At 35.6% G+C, this 27,207-nt stretch overlaps 1 protein-coding gene across 2 annotated transcripts in view; it reads right to left on the reverse strand.

The window, feature by feature from the left end:
• Positions 1–4,770: 4,770 nt before the first annotated feature.
• The window catches only part of LOC128200106 (cytotoxic granule associated RNA binding protein TIA1), a 187,182-nt gene continuing 164,745 nt past the window's right edge, over positions 4,771–27,207 (reverse strand). For both annotated transcript variants that reach the window (XM_052892334.1, XM_052892333.1), the window contains exons 4-10: positions 19,237–19,312; positions 16,815–16,917; positions 12,062–12,242; positions 10,769–10,898; positions 7,680–7,858; positions 6,717–6,849; positions 4,771–6,388 (exon numbers count right to left, since the gene is read on the reverse strand). In XM_052892334.1, the coding sequence (XP_052748294.1) occupies positions 6,347–6,388; positions 6,717–6,849; positions 7,680–7,858; positions 10,769–10,898; positions 12,062–12,242; positions 16,815–16,917; positions 19,237–19,312 (844 nt within the window). In that variant the 3' untranslated portion in view covers positions 4,771–6,346. The remainder of the gene's footprint in view (positions 6,389–6,716; positions 6,850–7,679; positions 7,859–10,768; positions 10,899–12,061; positions 12,243–16,814; positions 16,918–19,236; positions 19,313–27,207) is intronic.

Here is a 27,207-nt window from a genome sequence, read left to right on the forward strand (position 1 = left end):
AAAATTTTTATAAAATAAAAAAAAAATATTTTTTTTAAATAATCAAATTTATCCTTATTAATTATTATTTGTATTCGAATGATAAAAAAACGTATTACCCCAATTATTATATAACGGTTATAGATTAACAAAAACATTTGTCATTTAAAAACTAAATGTGAAACAGTAACAAACGTAACGAAGCGAACAAGACTTATATATGACTTAATACACTACACTTCTTTAAATCTACTTTCCTTTCACTAAATTATGCGAGCAATAAAAAAAAATAAACCTAACAGGGTATAAAAATTAAAAAACAATCATGGCAACACTGGCTTACACACATCGCTTATTATGTTGGTAAAACCTTTTTTTTTTTTACCAAAGTTTTTTATCCGTTGTGCATACCCAGTCTTGGGTTAAAAGGGTAAATAGAATTATGTCCTTATTTAAGGATTATTATTATTATTCTATTTAGATCACATTATTATTTATTCAATATATAAAGTAGCGTAAGGGTAAGTATTTTTTTTAATAAAATATAAAAATGGGGAAGGTAAAATCACTAACATTTCGTGGTCAATTTGTAAGTTCGAATAATCACATACGATTTTTTGTTTCAAACTAAAGCTCGGTTTTTTTTTTATTATTAATTATTGAAAAAAAAATAACCGTGTGCGTTGTAAGTTAAATATAGTAAAAAAAAAAAAAAAAAATTGAGCTACATACGAAACAAATCTTACCTAATTCTACATTGAGACAACACCAATGGACGGTAGAAAAAAGGAGGGGAAGAGGGGTCAAGGAGCAGGAGTAGGAGAGGGGGCGGAGAATTACACAGTAGAACCGAAATGGTGCAAGTTAAAATTACTATTCGACCATTTAAAAATCACCATTTTGAACCGTTATTTTAAATAGTACACGTAAAAATAAAACAAGATAAAAGAAAATTTATTTCTTTTATCTTTTTAATAATGAACTAGCAGTACATGAAATGAAAAATCTACTACACATCTATTGCGTTATTATTGCTGAGTTTTATTTTTATATGTTTGACATAAAAATCGACGTCATTCATTCTCATGTGACAGTTCACACGTACGTCTAAAAAAAAAAATGTTGTGCAAAACACGAGTTGTACGGTTTGTGTGTTAAAAAAAAAGTTGAGCTTGAACAATTATATAAGTACATTATTATTTATTTTTACAGCTGTTCGTATTTGTTATATAATTAATTGGATCGATTCTGATTTGTCATATCTCTAAACCTAGCTGTTCAACACAATTTGACCATAAAGTATTTTTTATTTATAATTATTAAACATGGCAACAATTGAACTATTTAAAAAGTATAATTAAAACTGCCACTTAGTTCCTTTTTGCTTCGTAATGGAATAACTGTTACTTCTTAAAATTGTCTATAACATTAAATACAGTCCATTTCTAATTTCAAGCAATATACATATTGTTATATATATATATATATATATATATATATATATATATATATATATATATATAAACATTAAATTATATATATAAACATTAAACTAGCTATTAATCTAATATTTTAATATATTCGCTAAATAATTATTTTGTAGACCATAACAAACTGAATTTATAATAATTTTGACTTGAATCTATTAGAAATTTAGTTTACAATGGTCCCTAAATGAAGATTTCACTGCGATTTTAAAACTGAAATTTTAAAAACAGATTTAGAGGAATGCCGTCTCAGAATCGACACCAATATTTGGCTCAATCATTCATCATCATCATGCATTATTTTTTAAAACCATACAAACCTGTCAGTGATTGCGTCGATAATTATATCAAATACATTATAAGTAGTTTAATTTTAAAGATATTGCTAAATAACTAAAAATACAGGACCATCACGAGTTTAAATATAAGGATCGACATCAAAACACCAACTACAATAATATATTTATATAGACAGGAAGGAAAAAAAAGTAAAAAAAAAATTCGCTTAAAAGTTGTCTTGAGAACCATTTTACATGTTTCAAAAAATATCTTTTTTTTTTTGTGTACAAAAACAAGTTTCTTAAGCATGCGACAAGTATATTAAGTTTGGGACATTAAACTCTATACAACACATCGAAAGTCTAGCTCTTTCTAAAAAAATAAATAAACCACTACTACTTGATATCGAGAAATTAAAACATTGACTATAATTCACGATTTACATTTACAACACTATTCATTTACAACCTTCAATGTGTCTCATTCCATTTCCACAGATTACCTAATAATTTTTCGCGCCATAATTTTGTTTTGTTATACGTAGTCTATGGTTTGCACAGTTTATTTCCTTGGTACAATTTTTTTTACACCCCAATTCGTTCTTGCCGTTATTTTTGTGTACGAATTTTTTTATCGAATCTATTCCGCTTTTGTAAATAATTCCATGATAGCAGAAAAGTTTTTTTTTCTAATAATAACTTTTACATTTAAAAATAATAATATTTAAAGAAATATAACCTTAACACTATTTGTTCGATATTTTTTCTTCGTTTTAACTTTTTTATTACGTTTCACTCGTTGCTTTAGCTTTTAAATTAGCTTTCATTCTTGTCAGTCATACTCGAGAACAACTACTATGATTAATTACATTGTTAAATGATCTGATAGGATCAACTATTTCTCTATAATATTGTTTAAAATTAACGCCTACAACTTCCACAATACAATTTTCACACCGTAAGCCTTTCATATTGTTAAGAATTAAATGAATCTCCGACCCAGAGACATAGAGGGCACGACTAAGTTCGTTGCCAAAAATATAAATGTAAAAAAAAAATAGTTGTTGTCTCTGCACTAGATACTTTTTTAATTCATTAAACTAGTTTTATACTTAACTAGCTACTTCCCCTGGCTTTATACAGGTATACTAATGAAGAAAACGAGACCAAACATTCCCTTCACTAACGATTTTGTATTAAGATTTTTTTGACCGATCACAGCGGGGACCATTGGTCCAGTGTGCCATCCGAAGCACCAAAAACACATTGAAGGTTGCAAAACTGTTTTATCCTTAGAGGAATAATTCATTAAGTCTGAATTTGGTGTTACTCTTTACTGGGGAGACGGACTTGATATGAATACCAAAAGAAATTAATGTTTGGCACTGGATGTGTCAAAAATGGTACATTCAACATATTAATGATAATAATTTATTTATATATAATAATAAATGATTATTTAATTATATGTAAACGAATTAGCTGTTTCATTTATTTATACATATATATGAAAAAATATTTTTTTAAATTTAATTTTAAATGAACTTAAAATATTAAATAATATAATAAACAAAATGTAATATTGCGTTGAAAAATACAATTTTTAACACGTTGTGACAATATTTATGATAAAAAATAAAACGTAACCAACGACAGATTCACTATAAGGCATTTTCAAGTTTTCGAAGGATTTTTTTTTTCATGTCTCATTTATAGCCAATTCTAAGTTTTACTATTATAATGTCGAATCGAACATTATAATATATTTGGTGTTATACATTGGGACTTAAAATTATACAATATCATATCTTAATACAATGGAATGGACCAACAAAATGAATGAGAACAAACTGTAAGAATTGTACATATAAAATGACACAAAATTAGAACAACACTTAAAATTTCAATAGCCTATCTAAACGATATAATGTTAATGTTATTTTTGCACAATAAATTTTGTATATATAATATACTTTAATATATCTTGCAATTTCACCTAGCTAACACTTCAACACTCCATTTTATAATGGAGTCTCCTTGTCTGATTGTTAATATATTATATCTTAATCTAGCTTAACGTTTAATGGAGACAACGAAGCCGTCTGTCTATTCAACCTTATGTTAGATAGCATTCATCTATATGTATAGTAGAAGGAAGTATATAGCAACAGGAAAAAGGCAACGACACGTCCGTTTTGGACAACGGGATGGTAGTACATCCACACCAATGCACAAGACGGTCGGCAATTTAAATTATCATTAAGTTAGCTTACCACTACTCGGATATATATGTAATGTTTATTTTTATTCACTAATTCAAGCAATTATAGGCATAAATTAATTCATTTCACTAATGACTAGCATCATTATATGTCGACTAAAACTAAATTTGTCTATCTAATGGTTTTTTGTCATACTTTTTATTTTTTTATTCTTGTGATATAGTATATTTTTCTCGTCGAGGTTCAACCTCACAGTGTATTCTCGCGTGTTTTGAATAACAACAAAAAACAAATCAACACACTATAATCATAATTAACATCATTTCTCATCATTAATAAATATATGAACTGTCCACATTCATTATTCACAGTTCATATAATGCACTTATTATACTAATATATGTAATTGAATTTCATCTGCTCACGGCTCGATTATGATATAAAAATGTGTGTATTCATCTAAAATCATTTTAGACATTAAATTGACACATTTCAATTCAACAATTATATGTAGAATTGTCAAAAAATGTCACAATCAGTGAATCGAGCCATTTTTTTTTCTTGTCGATTACTCAAAACACGATACACTCTTTCACTTTCCCGATTGACTGAATGACAAAATTGACTGAACAATTCGTTCCTTAATAGAAATTAATTATATAATATAATAATTTTTAATATATAAATATCTTATTGTAAGTACTAACGATATGTCTCTCAAGTTTCCACTACATGCTCAAAACAATAACGCTAAATAGTGAAAAAAAAAAAAAAACTACGACAGTCAACCGATAAATATTTCAATATAATGTATAAAATACATGTTTTACAAAATATCATATAGAATTAGGGCGACGCAACATCGCCGCATCAAAATGTTTCAAAAAAGACAATGTAGTAAAACTACTTCTCATTTAATTTATATTCTTTTAGAACACTAACACACCCCTGTAGAGGGACTCACACGAAACAAAACAAAAAAATAAAAACACACGATGGAGATTTTTTATTTTAAAAACAATAAAAGAAAAAAAATAAAAAAAAAATGATAAAAGTCGTCACATAGAATCAGCCGAAAGTTTTCAGAAGAAAGACGAACGCGTCGATTTTGAGAGATAAACGAAAGAAATGTTTTTTTTATCTTATTCCCACACATTCCCATTTTATCTAGCTACAGTAAACGATTAAATGCATCTTACAATCTATGCAATAAATATTTTTTCTTTTCACTTATCGACCTATTCAATAAATAAATCTAATATTTTCACTACATTTCGGTATTTTTTATTTCTTCTCAAAGTCATTAAAGTGTATCTATTAATATTTAGACACAACCATTTTTATAACAGTAGTTAATAAGTTTATCATGATTTCGTTATTTTATGGTTCAGAATTTGGCATTGTCTCGGTTTCAGAATGAAAATAATGCACGTCCGAAGGGAGATGACTAGAAACCCCCATTTTCGACTATTCGTATTTATTTATTTTTATTTTTTTTTTCTTTTAACTATTTATCTCGTCCTTACGTCCCTAGCAATCTCAGCGGATAAAAAATGTCTTAAAAAACGTCTCACTCACTGATCGGAACCTTGCCTAATTTTTTTACTACGACCCTACTAAACATGTTTCCAAAAATCTACATTTTTTCCACTAATCTTAGACTATACTTGTGCTATCAGATGTTTTGGTACATTATGACCTCATTCGTCAGTTACCGCTTAGATTTTCCACAAAAACAAAATAAAAAAAACAATTTTCGCAACCGTATATTGGCCCGCGTGACAAATGATATTACCATCGCTTAAAACTATATCTTATATATCAATAACCTTATATTTAAATATCCATATATTTTCTAAAATTATTTGTTTATAATTAATTTTCAACGCATTTCCCATGTAGTCATAAGCAGCAGTAGAAACTAAAATATTTCGACAAGACTGACTCACATTTCGCTTTTTCGATAGTATATATGTATATCCCACCCGTATTATGACGGTAAATGTAACTTAACTATAACGTTTACTGGCTTTCAGCCGTTAATATTATTTCATAATATTTAGCACTATCCACACACGAACCATATTTGCCGCTTCATAATCTTTGGTATTAGAAAAACCACACTAAAAATAAAAATACATTTATAACGAAATAAAAAAAAAAATCTTTGGCGTAAAACTCACTCGATTGCAGGAATAAATGTAAAATTATATGTAAAAATAAATGAGAAATTATACAAATAAATGAAATGTGAATGTTCATATAATTTAAATGTAAAATTACGCACTTAAATGAACTGTGAATGTGCATAGAAACGAGTTCACACCCACTCTTTGTGGAGACAGCAGCAGGGGGGCTCGGGTGGTGGGGCGCGTTGGCCTCACACAAGTAGACTCGGGGCCAACCACTCATCTTCACCGATCTGGAATAAAAAAAAATACATACAAACTCCTGTCCGCAGCGTTGCTTGCGTGCTTCTGTATATAAAGTACCTTACGTATTAAACCGTTCACTTGTCGCAAAACTAGTTTTGATTTTAAAACTAAATGACTGAACCGATTTTGATAAAATTTTTATTGGACTAATCTGTAAGTATAATATATCCTTTCAGATAAAAAAAGAATCCTCCAAATCGGTTTAAAACTGACGGTAGCTTCGGCAGTAAACAAACATGAAAAAATACAAGCCAAGTGAGAACTTCCTTTTCGAAGTCGGTCAAAAATGGAGGGAGTCATTGAGTGTCAACTTACGGGCTGGACTTGGAAGTGTTGTACGGGGTAGTGCAGCACCTGCGGCGGCTGGGACATGGCGGCGACCCCCCCCACCGAGCCGACGCCCCCCACGCCCCCGCCCAGGGCCCACGGGAGCTGCACTCCCCCCATCCTGCAAATGATAATTCAATTATGCATTTTTCAGTTTAAATATCTATTATATTAGTAATAAAGTATAACTTTTTTTTAATGGGCGAGAATGGAATGGTAACCCCGCCTGCGCTAACGGTATACGCTGGCGGATCACCAGTGAAGGATGATAGGTGAGAATGAAAGCAGATCAGTTGGCTCTTCGTGACGAAATTAACAATTAACCACGTAGGTTTCCAAAGGGGAACCGCGTGGAGGTCGACCTGACACACCATTATTAACAAATCAAAGCGTGTGTGCGTGTGTGTTTTTTTTTTAATATATGATAATGGAATGGTAGCCCCGCCTGCACTAACAGTATACGCTAGCGGGGCACCAGTGAAGGATGATAAGTGAGAATGAAAAGGCAGATCAGTTAGCCCATCGAGATGAATACATTTGGAATTCAACACGATGGTTTCCACGGAGGACCGCGTGGAGGTCGACCTGACAACATATATTGTATTGCTAGTAACGTGACTGGTAGTCGACAATGCTAACAATCCTTTTCCCCCTGTGTGCGTGTGTTAACGTTAAATAGAGAGAGTGAATGACTGCATTGGTCTAGCAAAACAAATTTGTAAATGAAATAAATGTTTTTTTTGGAGGGAAAGGAATTGTTAGCAATGGAGTTTGACAGCTCCATTGCTAGCAATAGCCTATTAGGTCGACCTCCACGTGGAATATAGAAGTTACAAAGGAATCACTCGTAACTATTTATCACGCAAAATTGTATGAAAAACTTGACACGTTTCTCTCGAAGCATTTCCATGGAGTCATTCTTATCTATAAGATTTAACATTAAAACCATACCCCATGTACTGTTGCTGGTATCCCGCGAACTGTCCAGCGTAGGAGTACCCTTGTACCCCTTGGACGCCTTGCAGGAATCCCCCCAGCTGTTGGGGGTACGTGTTGTACCAGTACGACGTGGGGGGTACCCCACCGGCCGTGTACGCCGCTCCGAAGGGGCTGTAAGCTGTACCCCCGAGCTGAAAAATTAAAAAAAAAATGTTAATTAGGTGTTAAAAAAAAGTGATTTCACTTTGGCAATGTTCTCTGCGTGCAGTCCCGGCATAGAACGGGCCCAGCAGTAAACGAAGCATGGTATCTATTGGTAGAACCCCCCCCCCCCCCCCCCCATAGGGGGATACCCATGTTCAGCAGTGGACAGATAACATAATGATGATGATGGTAATTCCTGAAGGTTTAACTCAAAAACCTGGTCTGATAATTGTATAAATGTTTTATTTTGATACGCCATTTAGAGGCAGTCTGTTTCAATGGTTTTCCTATTTTATGGAATCCGTACAAAGTAGTGTGCACACCGATCGTCTGGGGTCGTCAAGATACCTTGTTTAATGAGGTTTTTTTTTTGATGGGTGAAAATGGTATGGTAGCCCCGCCTGCGCTAACGGGATACGCTGGTGGAGCACCAGTGAAGGGTGATAGAATGAGAGAATGAAAACAGGCCAGTTAGCCCATCATGATGAATTCATCAGGAATTAACCATGATAGTTTCCCAGGGGGAACCGCAAGGTCGACCTGGTTGGGTATATTGCTAGCAATGGGATTCTCAGTCTCCATTACTAACAATCTTTCCCCCCCCCCTCGTTTAATGAGGTAATAATCTATAGCATCTCTATTCTATTTAAGAGCTGTGCTCTTGTTGGTGGAGCTCTTGCCACTCACTACGATTTTCAGCGAGTCCCTTCACCCCTTGATACGACACGACACCAACTCCTTCCTTGATCTGCCTGATGTAACTATGTCTCGGTCTCCCTCTTCCCCTCCTTCCTTCTATCTTACCTTCTATTATAATGTTCGTAAGTTCGTCGTGTCGTATCAAGTGTCCAAACATTTTTTCCCTTCTGTCCTCAACAGTTCTTATAATTTGTCTCTTTTCCATTACCCTAAGCTCTTAAATCTATAGCATGAGGTGATAAAATGAATCCAATTCATTGCAAAAATAATTAAGATAAAAATAAATAAACTATTCTAAAAAACAAAATTGTTCTGAAATTGGGAAGATAAAAAAAACCTTTAAAAAAGTTCTTCGAATAGAGAAACCTCCATTTTAACAGTGGCGTACTAAGGGGAGGGCGGAAGGGGCAGTCCATCCCAGCTTGTAGTTCTGGGAGCCTCAAAATGCTTCCATTTTTCTTATCCATATTCTATATATGTTTATTTAAATATAATTATAATAAATAATATTTTTTACTGAAATAAACTTAATAAGTCCTTAGTTCCTTACTTAATGACAGTGGATTTTTTTTAAATGGATGATAATGGAATGGTAACCCCACCCGCGCTATCGGTATACACCGGCGGGGTACTAATGAAGAATGATAGGTGAGGATGAAGCAGGTCAGTTAGCTCATCGCGACGAATTCAACAAGAATTGTTCACGATGGTTTCCAGGGGGAACCACGTGGAGGTCGACCTAATAAGGTATATTGCTAGCAATGGGGCTGTCAAACTCCATTGCTAACAATCCTTTTCCCCCCAATGACAGTGGATTAGGGTTGGCTACGTTAAGAAATTTCCTCCTTTTTTTTATCCATATTATTTTATGTATGTTTATTTAAATCTAATTTAAATTTCACTTCCAGGATTTTATTTTAATAAATATTAACACTCATATATGAAATCGCAGTGTGGTCTCGGTACAGAATAGGGGTGACCTATTCCTTTCCCGTGGGTGTCGTTAGAAACAACTAAGGGGATTTAATGATCGAGGAATGGGTCCCTCTTAAAACTAAAGCGTAACTGCGGTTGCCAATCCGCCTGTCCAGCGTAGCAATTACTGGTAAAAATACTCTTATGATTTTTTTGGGTGATAATGGAATAGTAACCCCACATGCGCTAACGGTATATACAGGCGGGGCACCAGTGAAGGATGATAGGTGAGGATAAAGCAGGTCACTTAGCCCATCGTGATGAATTCAACAGTAATTGTTCACGATTGTTTTCAGGGGAAATCACGTGGAGGTCGACCTAATAGGCTGCTAGCAAAGGGGCTGTCAAACTCCATTGCTCCCAATCCCCCCCTCCGTCAATTTTATGGGGTTAACATATGTTCGGCAGTGGATTGTTAACGTCTGATATCACGATGATGCTGATACAAATATAAACTGAATTAAAAGCTTGTAAAATTATATCAACTTTTTAAACTGAGGGTCTCATTGAACTTTGCCGTCCCGGCCCTCTAACGGCCTTAGTCCGTCTCTGGATCGCAAGAATAAATAATTGGATAATAAAGCTTGATTCGTGCATCAATCCCATCAAACTACATTCACGAATAACAATTTGCTTAACTACCTGATAACTTGTTAGTGAGTTTATAATAGCACAGTTTAGAGATATCGATTTATTAATTATGCAGTAAATTGAGTTGACACAGGAGGGCACAGGGCCGTATTATCCATTAGGTGGTCTGGACTGTGTGGGGGCTATCAGTTTTTTTTTTAATACAGGGTATCTTTTTTAATGGATGACAATGGAATGGTTACCCTGCCTGTGCTAACGGTATACGTTGGCGGGGCACCAGTGAGAAATGATAAGTGAGGAGGAAAGCAGCCTATCGTGGCGAAAACCACTAGAATTAACCATGATGGTTTCCAGGGGGAACCGCGAGGAGGTCGAACTGGTTGGGTATATTGCTAGCAATGGGATTCTCAGTCTTCATTACTAACAATCATATTCCCCCCGCAATGGGACTATTAGACCTCATTACTAACAAGCCCTTTCTCCCTATAGACGACGGTTACTACTCTCCATCAGGTAAGCAGCCATCTTGTTTACCATTCTAAGTTGAATATAAAAGGAAATTAGACAAAAATGCCGGTCAAGCGATATGTATGACCTTAGATCATACTGGAATCAATTGTTTTGGCCCTCACCTGTCCTTGGGCTTGTGCGTTGTTAGGATCCCCGGATTCTTTGCCCCACGAGCACTTCACCGGTTGCCCGTTGACGTCCGTATTGTGTACCGCCACAATTGCGTGGGTGGCGCTCTCTTTCGTCGAGAATCTGGAATTAATGACGTTCACATTAATATTAATCACTTAAGACTGTATCCCATATTTTTTATTTTAATTTAGACAGTGATTGAACCGAATTTAATTTAATTGCTTTCTATTTGTATATTATTTGTTTGTTTTGTTTTTGTTTCTTTTGTTCTTGTTTTGTGTGCTACTGTATGGATCGCTTGCTTCTTTGATTAAATTCTGTCTTTCATAAATAAATAAAAAAACTTCATTTGCGGCAAAACCAGTTATTTCGATTTATAAACTAAACTTCTGTACCGATTTTGATAAAATTTCTATGCCTAACCAATCTGTAAGTATGTCGTTTCAGATTGAAAAAAGAATTTTTCAAATGGGGTATAGTTGACGGAGTTTTGAGATGTGGTCCCGGTGTAGAATGGGCTACCCCTTCCTTTCCCGTGGGTGTCGTAAGAGGCGATTAGGGGAATTTAATAGTAGGAGGTATGGGCAGTAATGCCCTTCTTTAATTTTTAATTATCACCAAAGCCTAACTGTGGTTGCTAACCCGCCTGCCCAGCGTGGCAACTACTGGCAAAACCTAAGATAAAGGCCTATGTACAGCAGTGGACAGTTAACAGTTTATGTAACTGTGTCTGTGATCTTGTCTGGAAGAGATCGCTCTTAGCGATAAGGTCGCCCATTGTTTTCTCACTGTGATCATTTCTTGTAATTGTTTGTATCTATTATAAGTTTACTATTGTAATCTTTTGGAGGAAACAATAAAGAGTATCTACCTAGATATATCGCTATCTTTATAATAAGAAGTATATTTTTTTTTTTATTTTAAGTAAATTTGACTTCGCGTGCTCTTCAAGCTAGGGCACCGTGTGTTATAAGAATCCAGGTGTTTCATATTTGAGGGCATAATCCAAAACATCTAGTCTCGAGTCAGTAGAGTCAAGTTCTCATTCAATCAACTTAATCAGACCTCATTTATGCAAAGCAAAGTACAATATTATGAGAGAGCTGGCGACGGATATCTGGGCTCAACTCAGAACACCCAATCTCGAGCCAATTCAGTCAAGTTTGTTTCCTAAACTTTCCCGATCGTGAATCGAACTTGTACATTGCAAAGTAACGTTCCCACTGCTGCACCAAGGAAGTCATCACGGACGCTTTAGAATAGAATGTGTATTACCAACTTACCTGATAAAGGCGTATCCCTTGTCTTTGAAAACCCTGATCTCCTGTATGGTGCCGAAGGGTTGGAATGTCTTCTGCATCAGCTCCTCGGTGAGGCCAGTGGTCAGACCTCCGCAGTAGACCGTGCAGTTGGTCGGCGAACTCTGGTTGTAGACCTCGTCGAAGGTCAAAGGTTTGGAGTTTACTGGAATAGATATATAATTAAGTAAATACCATCCGAATTATTAAACAGGGCCATCTAGTTATAAACTAAGGAAAACTATTACTGAGCTAAGGAGGGAAATGTTTCATATATATTATGTAGGTACCAGAGGGAGACTTTGTACAAAAGTCGTTTGCTTGGACACCTCTATCCCATTCGTATTTCTACCGTGAAGCAGTTGTGTTTGCATGGCTGTGTTTCGGTTTGAAGGGTGGGATATGGCGTGAATTTACAGGGTACAGAGGAATAACACCTGAGTACTCAGGAATGGCAACGCATGGGGGGTATCATGGGCGAAACAATATACTCTGTTATGTCCATGGTACTCCTCATGTCTATAGGCGACGGTTACCACTTTCCATGAGGTGGGCCGTCAGCTTGTTTGCCATTCTAAGTTGCATATATTTTACATTACAAATACAGTTTCACCAACACAATTCAAATTTTCAGTGACGTCTTAATTAAGAATATTATTGCTTAATTACCATTCTAATTCATTGTTAAATCCACTTTTTAAATAATCACTCGGAAATATTGGAAAATGTTCAATATTTTTTGGTAAATCACAGCTAACTGCTGCGTTGCCATAGCTCGCTATGAATATCGCTTTTAAAAGCGTTTTTTACGACGTTTCATTTTTTAATCTCTCTCTAGACCTAGCCCCCGTTTCGTATTAGAGTGTTACGCTAAGCTATCGTTCCTTTAGACGTACCAATACCATATAGAGGGGATGGTACACTGTATAAGCGGTAGCGATTTAATAAAACCGCTATTTTATCACTATATTACCTCTTATGTCATATTCTTTACTAAGGGACTTGGCAGAGAGAATTGAGTGCAAAAGGATTTTATTAGAGAGAGGGGGTGGGAAGAAATTGTTAGCGATGGGGACAAGTCATGTTGCGGGGGGAAAGGGATTGTTAGTAATAAGGTCTAATAGCCTCGTTGCTAGCAATACACTCTTTCAGCTCGACCTCCAGGCGGTTTCCCCTGAAAATCACCATGGTTATTTCTTGTCGAATTGATCATGGTGGGCCGACTGACCTGCATTCACTCTCACCTATCATTTTGACCATTAAAAGGGGTTTGAATCTAGATAGTGACTTTTGTAACAGTTTTATCGTTATTTTATTTATATTTATTTTTCAACCTTGTCGTACAATACAGTTCAATTATTCATATTTTAATAAATATTAGTATACGTAACCGTGGAGCGGTTTTAAAATAAAGAGAAGTCAAAGTCGCCACCGCTTATGCACCGTATCAGCTGGCGAATACAGCATTATCGCTAGCACTCCCGCGAGAGTACCTACCGATTCAATTTGCTAGCATAATGCCACTTTTTATATATCTATGTATATACATATATATATATATATAAATGTACGGACGGAATTGGGTGCCTTTTGTTGGTAAGTATATAAGAGTACCTACTATGTATATTTTAGTAAGGTTTTTTTTAATTCAATTTGTACCTGCATTTTTAGATAAAAGCACTCTCTGATAATAACTTCGACTTATTTACCGAATTTATTTTATCTATCTGAAACTATCTTTTTCCACGCTACTTCGAACCCGTGGATGGAAGTAGGGAAACTAATAAAAAAGGGGGGAAGGGATTGTTAGTAATGCGGACTACCAGTCCCATTGCTAGCAATATGTGTCAGGTCGGCCTCTATGTGGTCCCCCTGGAAACCGTCGTGCTGAATTCACGATGGGCTAACTGACTTGTCTTGGGGGGAAAAGGGATTGTTAGCAATGGAGTTTGACAGCCCCATTGCTAGCAATATGCCCTATCAGGTCAACCTCTACGTGGTTCCCCCTGGAAACTATCATGGTTAATTCCTGATGAATTCATCATGATGGGCTAACTGGCCTGTTTTCATTCTCATCTATCACCCTTCACTGGTGCTCCGCCAGCGTATCCTGTTAGCGCAGGCGGGGTTACCGTACCATTTTCACCTATCAAAAATACCAGTACAGTTGGCGGGAAAGGGATTATTAGTAATGGGGTCAAATAGCCCCATTACTAACAATATACCCTGTCAGGTCGACCTCCACGTGGTGCTCCCTGGAAACTGTCTTGGTTAATTCTGAATGAATTCATCAGGATGGGCTAACTGAGCTGCATATCATCCACATCTGCCATCTCTCACTGGTGCCCCGCCATTGTATACCGATAGCGCAGACGGGGTTACCATACCATTATCACCCATTAAAAACAAAAACAGTACAGTTTGGTTACATTTTCCCCCACGTACTAATTGAATGAATGAATGGCAACGCATGGGGGGTATCATGGGCGAAACAGTATACTCTGTTATGTCCACGGTACTACTCATGTCTATAGGCGACGGTTACCAGTTTACATCAGGTGGGCCGTCAGCTTGTTTGCCTGTCTAAGTTGTATATAAAAAAATTATATATATATATAAATATTGCATTAATATCGATCCGTTATAACTGAATAGTTATTTGTTATGGAAATATATGAGAAGTATCCGGCCGCTAACCAATTCCCAGGCAATAACTGTCGCTAGAGAAATATGACTGGCCAACGGAAATTTCTATAACGCTATTTTATGATCATAAGCTGTACTTATATAGGCAGATAGATAAATCAGATTTATAGAAGGAATTTTTACTAACGGGGTCTAGTGTCACCATAGCAATGTATATTAACAGGTCGACCTCCACGCCGTCCCCACTGGAAATCATCTTAGTTATTTCTTGTAAATATATATATATATATATATATATATATATATATATATATATATATATATATATATATATATATATATATATATATATATATATATAATAACACCTGAGACCTCAGAAATGGCAACGCATGGGTGGTATCATGGACAATAAAAAAAACATAAAAAATCACCCTTTCAAATAGTCGTCAACGAAAGTCGTTCTAATACATAGGTACAGTCGTTTCGTGTTACAGATTTTTTTTTTATACAACTTCGAATGGCAAATAAGCTGACGATGCACCTGATGGAAAGTGGTAACCGTCGCCTATAGACATGAGCAGTACCATGGACATAATAGAGTATACTGTTTCGCCCATGATACCCCCCGTGCATTACCATTCCTGAGGACTCAGAAGTTACTCCTCTGTACCCAGTAAATTCACGCCATATCCCACCCTTCAAACCGAAACACAGCCATACAAACACAGCTGCTTCACGGTTGAAACACGAACGGGACAGAGGTACACAAAGCAATCGACTTTTGTACAAAGTCTCGCTCTGATGTTTTGAAACTCTTGTGCTTATTATAAACTTATTAGCTTATCATTTAGCGTATTAATATTTAATTTTCAATCTGTACCTTGCTTAAGTAGAAAGGTGAAAATTCACTACCATTCGGAATTCATAAAGACAAGCAAGATTAAAAGGAATCTTTAATTTTACAGCGAAGTGTACACCAGCCGCTGTTCTCGCTCGAACACTCCGTCTCTAAAGTACCTAATTCTAATGAATTAATCACGTAACATAGTAATTTTGCGGGAATTACGAATTATTTTATTTATTGCTACTAAAATTGGCGAACTAGTTGACCGCCAACAAATCCTGTAATGTTGGTGCAGGGGGGAAGGGATTGTTAGTAATCGGGAGGTAGGTCCATATTGCTATCAATATACTCTATCAGGTCGACCTCTACGCGCGCTCCCCCTGGAAACCATCGTGACTAATTTATCGTTAAATTCGTCACGATGGGCTAACTGACCTGCCTTTTCATCCTCACATATCACCCCTCAGTGTTGCCCCGCCAGTGTATACCGATAGCGCAGGCGGGGTTGCCATTCCATTATCATCCATTAAAAAAAAATGCTGGTGCAATAAGTGTTAAATAAAATAAATAAAAACTACATAAGAATGGACAGTAATTCTTTGCTAAAACAAGAAAAAGGTCGCTTGTGGTAGAGGAAAATGAAATAAAAAAATTACATTGTCAAATATAGAAAAGAAAAAAACAAAAGTTAAGATGCAGTCTGCACAGTTGGACCATCGTGAGGAACTCGACAAGAATAACTCATTATGGTTTCTAGAGGGAACCGCGTGGAGGTTAACCTAACAAGGTAAATTTTTTTAATGGGTGTAAATGGTATGGTAACCCCATCTGCTCTATCGGTATACACTGGCGAGGTACTAGCGAGGGATGATAGACGAGGATGAAAAGGCAGGTCAATTAAGCCCATCGTGACGAATTCAACGATAAATTAGTCACGTAAGTTTTTAGGGGAAACCTCGTGGAGGTCGACATGATAGGGACATTAATAGCAATGGGGACTAACCTCCCCATTTCTAACAATCCCTTCCCCCCCGACAAGGTACGTTGCTAGCAATGTCCTAGACTATTGCTAGCAAATACTAAAACCCATTAATATTAATTTTTTCTCATTGTATGAATGTGAGTGAGTAAAACTTCAGGACGCAAGAGATATATGCAAGCATAGAGGCTTCAGGCTCTCGTTTCTTTCTGTCTACCCCGCAAGGGACGTGGCGTGAAGGTAAAAAGATCGTATTAACGACTTACGTTCGTTTTTCGGTGCTGGCGGTTTCCTCGTCGCCCAGTTTGTGCGGATCGATCTGGAGCCCAGCCATTGGCCATTCATCGATGTGATGGCTGATTCCGCTTCCTGTTGGCACAGTATACGATTAACAAATGTACAGTGTGTCTACGACAAGATGGCACGCCCCTCCAAAGAAAAGATTTTTATTTTTATCTAACTATAAAGAGAGTTTCGTTAGATAAAGTTTTATTTTATACAACTTAGAATGGCAAACAAGCTGACGGCCCACCTGATGGTAAGTGGTAACCGTCGCCTATAGACATGAGAAGTACCATGGCCATAACAGGCTATACTGTTTCGCCCATGATGTCTCCCATGCGTTGTCATTCCTGAGGACTCCGGTATTATTCCTCTGTACCCTGTAAATTCACTGCCATATCCCACCCTTGAAACCGAAACACAGCCATGCAAACACAACTGCTTCACGGTAGAAACACGAATGGGACAGAGGTACTCAAGCAATCGACTTTTGTACAAAGTCTCCCTCTGGTAAGTTACAATTGTACATTTACAACTGACTTCAAAAAGTAAGAGATTTTTAATTCGTTTGGTTTTTTTTAATGTTTATTACCTAACAACTTCGTCAGTTGTAAACCGATTTGGAAAAATCTTTTTTTTTATCAAAAACATACACTAACAGATTGGTCCTGTAGAAATTCTATCAAAATCGGTTCAGTAATTCAGTTTTGAATTCAGAGCAACAGATTTTGCTACAGTTGAAGTCGATTTTTTTTCTATGGAATAGAAATAGAATAGAATAGAAATTTATTTTTTGACAAAAAAACACAATGTTACAAACACAAGACACAATGGGCCGCACACTAGGCGAGCCTGTACCGTGGGTATCCGACAAAGATTAACAAATCATAATGTGTTATAACATAATTACAATATTGGAGACATAAGTCTTAAATAGCTTTTTTTTATGTTGAAATGTTTTAATCCAAGTTAGTTAGCGAATAAAATTTATTATGACTTTCAAAATAAAGAATTATTAAAAAAAAAAAATGTTTGGAGTTAATCTTAAATTGTTTAAAGGAAGGAAAGGTTGGATTTTCTATTGAATTAATTAATATTTTAAGATATATATATATATATATATATATATATATATATATATATATATATATATATATATATATATATATATATAATATATACTCGACTTAAACAATATATTCGACAAGTAGTTTAACAACTTGTTAGCAAGGGAGGACTTATCCCTGAAAGAGATCTCTTCCAGCCAGCCCAGTGTTGTTAGAAAGAAAATGATTTAATTTGAGTAATCCAGTGCAGAAAAGGTACCAGTGAAAATAATGTAAATACATATATATATATATATATATAATTATAATATGGTTAATTAATTCCGTTTTATATATATAAAACGTAAGAGTTGGTTTGTTTGAGCACACTAATCTCAGGAACTATCAGTCGAATTTGAAATTTTTTCCAATTTCTTTTGCCTAATACAATACACTTCTTATATTATAATATTACTGTATTTTCTATTGTAATTATGGGTTTTTCTGGCAATAAATATTATCTATTCTATTCTTTTTCATAGTATTTCTTTCAACGATAACTGACAACATAACTGTTTCGAATATTGATGAGGTGCAGGTTCGAATTCCGTTAGATTAAGTCTCCCGAATTTATTTACTTAAAACTGTAAATTTATATACATTTTAAGTAAATTGAACATTGCAAATGAGTGTATTTATGTTCTTAGATTGTACCGTCTTATGTTAAGTCAAAGGAAGTTTTTAATTAACCACTGAGATACAGGCTCAGCCTAGTTCGGTGGCTAGTAGATGTAACTAGGTGTGAATTGTTATTAAATAAAGAATTATTATTATTATTTCAAATGAAAATTGTTAGCAAATGAAATATATAATCTATAGCAGATTATATTTATTTTAACACAGAGGCAAAACGAGCATGCGGCTCACCTGATGGTAAGTGACTACTGCCACCCATAGACACCCACAATACCAGAGATATTGCAGGTGTGCTGCACACTTCAAGAAGAGAGTATATTCCCTTTTAAAAGGCCGGCAGCACACCTGCAATGCCTTTAGTGTTGTGAGTGATCATGGGCGGCGGTAGTCACTTACCATCAGGTGAGCCGTATGCTTGTGTGCCCTCTGTGTTGTAAAAAAAAGGTAAAAGGCCTTTTTTTTACAACACAGGGGGATAATGCTCTTTTCTTGAAGGTTTAAATGTCGTATCTGGAAATACTGCTGTTGGGGGTTGGTTCAATGCTTTGGTCAGCGTGGAGGAGTGTCTACAGTTACGCCCCTCGTCCAGTTGGTCGGGATGGTACTTTACCTTGAGGCGGGTTGTACATTGATAGAATAAACATTATAATAAAGTGCCACTTACGGATTTTTTTAAGAAGGAAACGAATCCATATCCTTTGGATTTCAACGTCTGCGGATCCCTTACCACGCGGCAATCTCTGCGGACAAAACAAATACATGTATTAGCAGATATAAACATGTCATTTATTTATTTATTTATTCATTAGTACAAATATGTGTACATGGCGGACTTAATGCTAAAAGCATTCTCTCCCAGTCAACAATAGGGAAGTGTCAGAATACTCGAATGCGGTACTAGTAATTATTGATATACATACATACTAAAATTACATATATAAACGAATAAATATATATAAATAACAAATATACTTACACATGTAAACTAGCTACGGTAACCACTTACCATCAGGTGGGCCGTATGCTTGTTTGGCACCTCAGTGGTATAAAAAAAAATTGCATGAGATTTTTAAGCAACTATTTATAATACGGAAGATCTATTCACCCCGTATATGTTTAGCTGTCAATATAATGTAGTCATACAACATAAAAACTCCCCATAGCGTCCAAAATTAGTTTTAGTCCAACATAGATTTAAGTTGTGATTGAATTTATCAGTTCATCTATTGTATATATTTGAATTTGTGGGACATGGCGTGAATTTACTGGGTACAGAGGAATAACACCCGAGTCCTCAGGAATGGCAACGCATGGGGGGTATCATGGGCGAAACAGTATACTCTGTTATGTCCATTGTACTGCTCATGTCTATAGGCGACGGTTACCACTTTCCATCAGGTGGGCCGTCAGCTTGTTTGCCATTCTAAGTTGTATAAAAAAAAAATGAGACTTCAAAAAGAAGTAGGTTCTCGATTCGGTTATATTTTTTTATGTTTTGTTTCCTCTATAACTACAGTAATTCTAAATCGATTTGGGAAATTACTATTGTTTTTATCTGAAAGGATATATTTACTGATTAGTCGTATAAATCCAAAGGTTGCCTGCAAGAGATCGCTCTTAGCGATAAGGCCGCCCATTGTTTTCTCAGTGTAATATTTGCTTGTAATTGTTTTATATTTATAATAAATTTACTATTGTAACCTTATAGAGGAAATAATAAAGAGTATCTATCTATCTATTTACAAATCTGTCAATAACAGAATATTCAGGTGCAATAAAAAAAAAATATTAAAATCACATCAAAAAACCTTGGTTCGTTTGATACCAAAATTAAAATGTCAGTTATGGGACATTTTAATATAGCTTTTAATTAACTCCGCCATCAACTCTCTACCCTTAACCCGATTATTATTTGCGGTCGGCGTAATACGTTTTTCTCTTCTATTCTCCTCTGTTCGCAGTCGTTACCGCGTCCACTCCCATTCTGGCCGTTTTATCTTTCACACAGTCCGTCCATGGCTTTTTAGGTCTTCATCTGACCTTATAGCTATCCACATTCTTAATACCCTTCTTAAAACATGCTCCTTACCCCTGCTCATCACGTGCCCATACCAGGATAGACGGTTACTCCTTAACTTTCTTATCACTGATGTTACTTTTTTTGTGTAAATGAAATAGTGACCCTACGCTATCGGTATACACTGGCGGGGCACCAGTGATAGACGACAGGTGAGGATGAAAGCAGGTCAGTTAGCCCACCGTGACGAGTCCACAAGAATCAACCACGATGGTTTTCAAGGGGGAACAGCGTGGAGATCGACCTGACAGGGTATATTGCTAGCTATCGGGCTGTTAGACCCCATTACTAACACACCCTTCCCCCCTCACTGGCGTTACTTTCATATTTCCTTTTATATCATCATATAAGCCGTTAACTGTCCACTGTTGAACAAAGATCTCCCCCATAAAAGGGGGGGGGGGGGGGCTGTTGATGCGAATTCATTCATGCAAATATTAAGATAGACGTGTGGTGTGATAAGAACAGTCAAACTTAAGCATGAGCACATTAGGGAAGGATATAACCCATGTGGTCCTATTATTTACTTTCTCGTCGATGTCGTAAGAGATCATTAAAGGACCTTAATAGTCGAGGGATGGGCAGCAGCGTTCCTCTTAAAACATCACCAATCCCCAACTGCGGTTACCAACCTGCCTGCCAAGCGTGGCAACCAAAAACGCCTCTTATAGGGGAGGTCTATGTTCAGCAATGAACTGTCACCAATAATGCAGGCAAGGTCATCATTGCATTTAGATCCAATAAAAAAAAATTAACACCAAGTTTAACACACGCTATTTCATCCTTATACACGCGAACAAAACCACGAGTCGCAACTAGTTGAATATAATTAAAATAATTACATACTCGTACGTGACGCTGTTACAGAAGAAACATATTTCAAAGTTAATTTTGTTGCAGGATGATACTAGATGGCGTTGTAAAGTTTATGTCGTTGAAAAATTAATGGCGTATAAAGATTAAGTTATTCCAAGGCATTCCATATGGGTTTAAGTTAATCGCTTTATATAAACATTTGCCTCGTGACTTTGCCCATTATATTTCGGATAAACTCACACGATTGGTCGTTATGAGGCCGGAGAAGAAGCGAAGTGTCTCTTTGGAGATATATTCAAATCCTTACTAATGTTAGAAGTATGAAAGTGAGTTTGTTTGTTTGTTGCATTATAGCGTTTCAACGGCTGTGTCAATGTTGATTAAATATAGTATATACGTACTATGTGGGATGTAGAAGGATGCAGGCTACTTTTTATACCATTCATGATGTAAACATATCCTGGCCACGAATGTAGTTGCGAGTAAAAGCTACTATTATGTCCACAGACTTTAGTCTGACAGATATAAACAAGTATAATGTATATCATTGTATTATGTATTACCAGAGGGAGACTTTGTACAAAAGTCGATTGCTTGGGTACCTCTGTCCCATTCGTGTTTCAACCGTGAAGCAGTTGTGTTTGCATGGCTGTGTTTCGGTTTGAAGGCTGGAATATGGCAGTGAATTTACAGGGTAGAGAGGAATAACAGCTGAGTCCTCAGGAATGGCAACGCATGGGCGGTATCATAGGTGAAACAGTATGCTCTGTTATGTCCATGGTACTGCTCATGTGTATAGGCGACGGTTACCACTTTCCATCAGGTGGGCCGTCAGCTTGTTTGCCATTCTAAGTTGTATAAAAAATATTGCATATATTCTTCTATACTAATATTGTAAAGAGGAAAGATTTAATTTTTTTTGTATGTTTATTTGTAAGGGATAAACTCAGAAACTAATCATTCGATTTTAATAATTATTTTACCTATATCCTTCACCTACCCTTATTATTGAATGCTACGTTATTAGCAAGTAACATTATTTATTCATATTTTTTTTTAAATTGAAATATTTATGAAAATTATAATTAAATTACCAAAAGTATCAAAAATTTGCCCATTCGAGCCAATCATCATCATCGTCTAATGAAAGCTAATATAAAATTGTAATTTGTATTTACGTCTATCTATCTACTTATGCGAAGCCGGGATGGATACCTAGTACTTATAGACCATAATATAGATAGAGTGTCTCCATACAAATGTTTCGTAAAAAATAGGTCAACGTTTCAACCGACTTCAAAACGAAGGAGGTTGTCAATTTTTTTTGTTTTTTTTTTATGTTTATTACCTCATAACTCCTTTAGTTCTAAACCGATTTAGCAAATTATTTTCTTATCTGACGAGATATAATTACAGATTGATCCAATAGGAATTTTATAAAAATCGGTTCAGGAGTTTAGTTTATAAATCAAAGTAACTATTATAGTTTTAGCAACATTTAAATAGATTTATTTTTGTGAAACACTATCTTTAATTATTTATCCATGTTTACGTGCATTGAAATTAAAATTATGACACATAGGTACGTGAATTTTTGTAATTTTTGCAACTTTTGTTTCTTATAAATTCAGACTTGTCACATTTTTACATTCACAAAACACGCACACGAGCGTGCCTTTTTCGTATTTGTCTCGTATTCGTGAGTAGTCGAATTTCGCGGCTACGGCCGTGTGAATCAATAGGTACATAAAGTATCCTACATGCTAAGTTAGGATAATAGGTCAGTACATAAAATATCCTGTATGCTAAGTTATATTAATAGATCAGTACATAACGTATCCAATATGCTAATTTAGGATAACAGATCAATACATAATGTATTCTATATGCTGAGTTAGAATAACATATCAATACATAACGCATCCTATATCCTAAGTTAGGATAACAGGTCGGTACGTAACGTATACTATATGCTAAGTTAGAATAACATATCAATACATAACGCATCCTATATCCTAAGTTAGGATAACAGATCAGTACATGAAGTATCCTATATACTAACATAACCCAATTTCATTCAAAATTCATTATTGTGTTTGAATAACAAACATCTATCCTTAAAAAGCTTTCGCATTTATAAAGTTAATATGATTACATTTCCCGTCTGTCCGTACGCGAGTAAGTTATACCTCGTGGTATAACTTACTCGCGTACATTTACAGGGTACAGAGAAATAACACCTGAGTCCTCAGGAATGGCAACGCACGGGGGTATCATGGGCGAAACAGTATACTCTGTTATGTCCATGGCACTGCTCATGTCTATAGGCGACGGTTACCACTTTCCATCAGGTGGGCCGTCAGCTTGTTTGCCATTCTAAGTTGTATAAAAAAAAATTGAATTTTACTTAGGTTAAACTAGATACGTTTTACTATCAATTCTTGTACAAAATATTTCTGATTGTTCTACAATATTGCGTGTAAAGAAATGAATGTTTAACGCGTAATTACGTGGAAATTGTGCATTTTCTTTTTTCTATATTGTTTTGTATCCAGGTACAGCACGTTTAATTTTAACTAACTACATTTACTTTAAACTAACTATAGTTTACAACGTAAAGATAATTGGAACATGTTTTGTTCATACTTTCGCCAAATCAGCTTCGAGCTTATATTGCTTGCATAGAGTTTTAGCACACCTGCAATGCCGTAGGTGTTGTGGGTGACCATGGGTGGCGGTAGTCACTTACCATCAGGTGAGCCGCATGCGCGTTTGCCATCTGTGTTGTAAAAAAAAAGAGTCTCCTGCTTATCTAACATATATACCATTTAATATCTGATATATAATGTAATATACATATATATGTATATATATTTCTACCATCGTACGGCTCGCATCGACAGGGAGTTCATCCTCATGTCCTACAGCCTCAATGGTCGCGTACTGCGCGGTTTCAGAGATGTTTCCTCCCACGAATATTCAGGGTGTGGAGTGAGCTCCCTGACGAGGTTTTCCCAAGAGACTATAGCGTGGGGTTCTTCAAAAGAGTGGTAGAGAGGTTTCTTCAGGGTCGGCAACGCGCGCGTAATACCTCTGGTATTGCAGGTGTTCATAGGCTACGGTAATCACTTACCATCAGGTGGGCCGTATGCTTGTTTGCCACCTCTGTGGTATAAAAAAATATATCTTTTCTCACTTTAAATTATATATCTGTCTAAGAGTCAGTTAATTTATATAGATACGTTTGTACTGTAATAGATTGGGTACCTCTGTCCCATTCGTGTTTCAACCGTGAAGCAGTTGTGTTTGCATGGTTGTGTTTCGGTTTGAAGGGTGGGATATGGCGTGAATTTACAGGGTACAGAGGAATAACACCTGAATCCTCAGGAATGGCAACGCATGGGGGGTATCATGGGCGAAACAGTATACTCTGTTATGTCCATGGTACTACTCATGTCTATAGGCGACGGTTACCACTTTCCATCAAGTGGGCCGTCAGCTTGTTTGCCATTCTAAGTAGTATAAAAAAAAAAAAAAAGATTCACCTTTATCTATGACGTGAACATTCAATACGTAAAAATGACTCGTCAGCAGACCGTTTTTGCGACGTTTATTAATATACGACGTTCCATCTATATATTATATTATGATCTATGGTTACATTTATACTTCTGCATATAGTATCCTCGTTCGGGATTATACCAAATAATTAAATTCTGTACGTAATCCTTTTCAAAGCTCGTTGTTCAGAGTCATTATTACGTTTATTTAAGAGTCAGCACTGCCTTTATATTGATGCAATTGAAAAATAAACCTGTGCTACCAACTAGAAGTAACAACACAACAAAATAAATGACTATTCATAGAATAAATGAATAAATAATAATTTACAAGGTATAGAGGAATAACACCTGAGTCTAGGGGGTAAATAAATAAAAATAAATGTTAAGTGCCAAAATATCACATTAATCGTCCGTTTTGCAAGTTAGAACACCTGTTTTGGTGGGAAAGGGATTGTTAGCAATGGAGTCTGAGAATCCTATTGCTAGCAATATACCCAATCAGGTCGATCTCCTCGCGGTTCTCCCTGGAAATTATCATGGACGAAACAGTATACTCTGTTATGTCCATGGTACTGCTCATGTCTATAGGCGACGGTTACCACTTTCGTACGGGTCGTCAGCTTGTTTATTATTTTAATTTGTATAAAAAAAATGTAAAAATATCTATCGTACATACATACATGTATACATCTATAGTACATCTATATATGCATAATACTATCGATCCGGCCCGGCTTCGCACGAGTAGATAAAATATTCTTAAGCCATATATATAGCCCATATTATTTGCTGATAATGTAGTTTTGTATAGGTGAAAGACTTTTTAAAATCGGTTGCGTAGTTTTTGAGTTAATCTTTTACAAACAAACAATAGAATTCCTATTTAAATTAATAGAATAGATTAGCTACCCGCACCGGCTTAGGGCGGCCTGTTTAAAAATAAAATACAACCCATGTTACCCTTTGGTAATATAGCTTTTTACAGGTGAAAGATTTTTTAAAATCACTTACATATTTTTTTTTTAGTTTAATAATTGATGATGATAATACAGTTAACTGTTCATTGCTTAACATAGGCCTCCCCTTTGGGGTATTTTGCTAGTAGTTGCTATACTTGGCAGGCGGTTTGGCAACTGCAATTAGCCTTTAGTTATGTTTTAAGAAGGACACTGCCGCCCAACCCTTGACCACTAAGTTTTCTTATTCGCCTATTACGACACTTATGGGAAAGAAAGAGATAGCCTATACTATGCTGGGGCTATACGTTTACGGAGTTTATTCATTACAAATTAAAAAATAAATCTTTCCTCTTTATTAAGCTAGATATCTCTGCCCAAAATATCAGTATCAATAGATACTAAATATATAAAAAAAAAGACCTAGCTAGTGTATAATGTACAATATTATAATTTAATAAACTGGTTGCATAGGTTTAATATAAATATTTTTCAATCGATATGACTTGGGTCTGATTAAAACCAAAACCCTTTCGTAAAATACGCGCTTCAAAGAAGAAAAAAAACAAAGAAAAAAAACTTGAGAAACTTTAACGAACTCTCAAGCGAATATTAGAAAAATAAACACTTTATAAAAAAAAAAAATAAACATTAGCATTGACTTAGAAGGGGAAACAAATTCTTAAAAAATAAATCGCTGAATGACAGCTCGCTGCGTCTCGCTCGCACCTATAGTTTTATTCTTCTGTCTCACACTAGCGTGGAGGCAAAGGGCCTAAATTTTTAATGCTATACCATAAAAGTTTACGAGCCACAGTGGAAGTGGTTTCGTGATAAGGAAATTTCAGTCAATATTAAGCCTCTAAACTATGTTTGTCGTGCGGTGTTACTCGATTTTTCATAATGTTTATAATGGTTAACGAATTTTTAAAATAAACAAATTTGTATCACGGAAACGTGACGAACAGACAAAAACGTGACCATTAAGCATTTTGGTATTTTTATAATACCTTTCAAAACATTTACCAGAGGGAGACTTTGTACAGAAGTCGTTTGCTTGGGTACCTCTGTCCCATTCATGTTTCAACCGTAAAGCAGTTGTGTTTGCATGGCTGTGTTCCGGTTTGAAGGGTGGGATATGGCGTGAATTTACAGGGTACAGAGGAATAACACTTCGAGTCCTCAGGAATGGCAACGCATGGGGGGTATCATGAGCGAAACAG

Source organism: Galleria mellonella, unplaced genomic scaffold (genome assembly GCF_026898425.1).
Source record: "Galleria mellonella isolate WM207_F2 unplaced genomic scaffold, CSIRO_AGI_GalMel_v1 utg158, whole genome shotgun sequence".
NCBI classification, from domain to species: domain Eukaryota; kingdom Metazoa; phylum Arthropoda; class Insecta; order Lepidoptera; family Pyralidae; genus Galleria; species Galleria mellonella.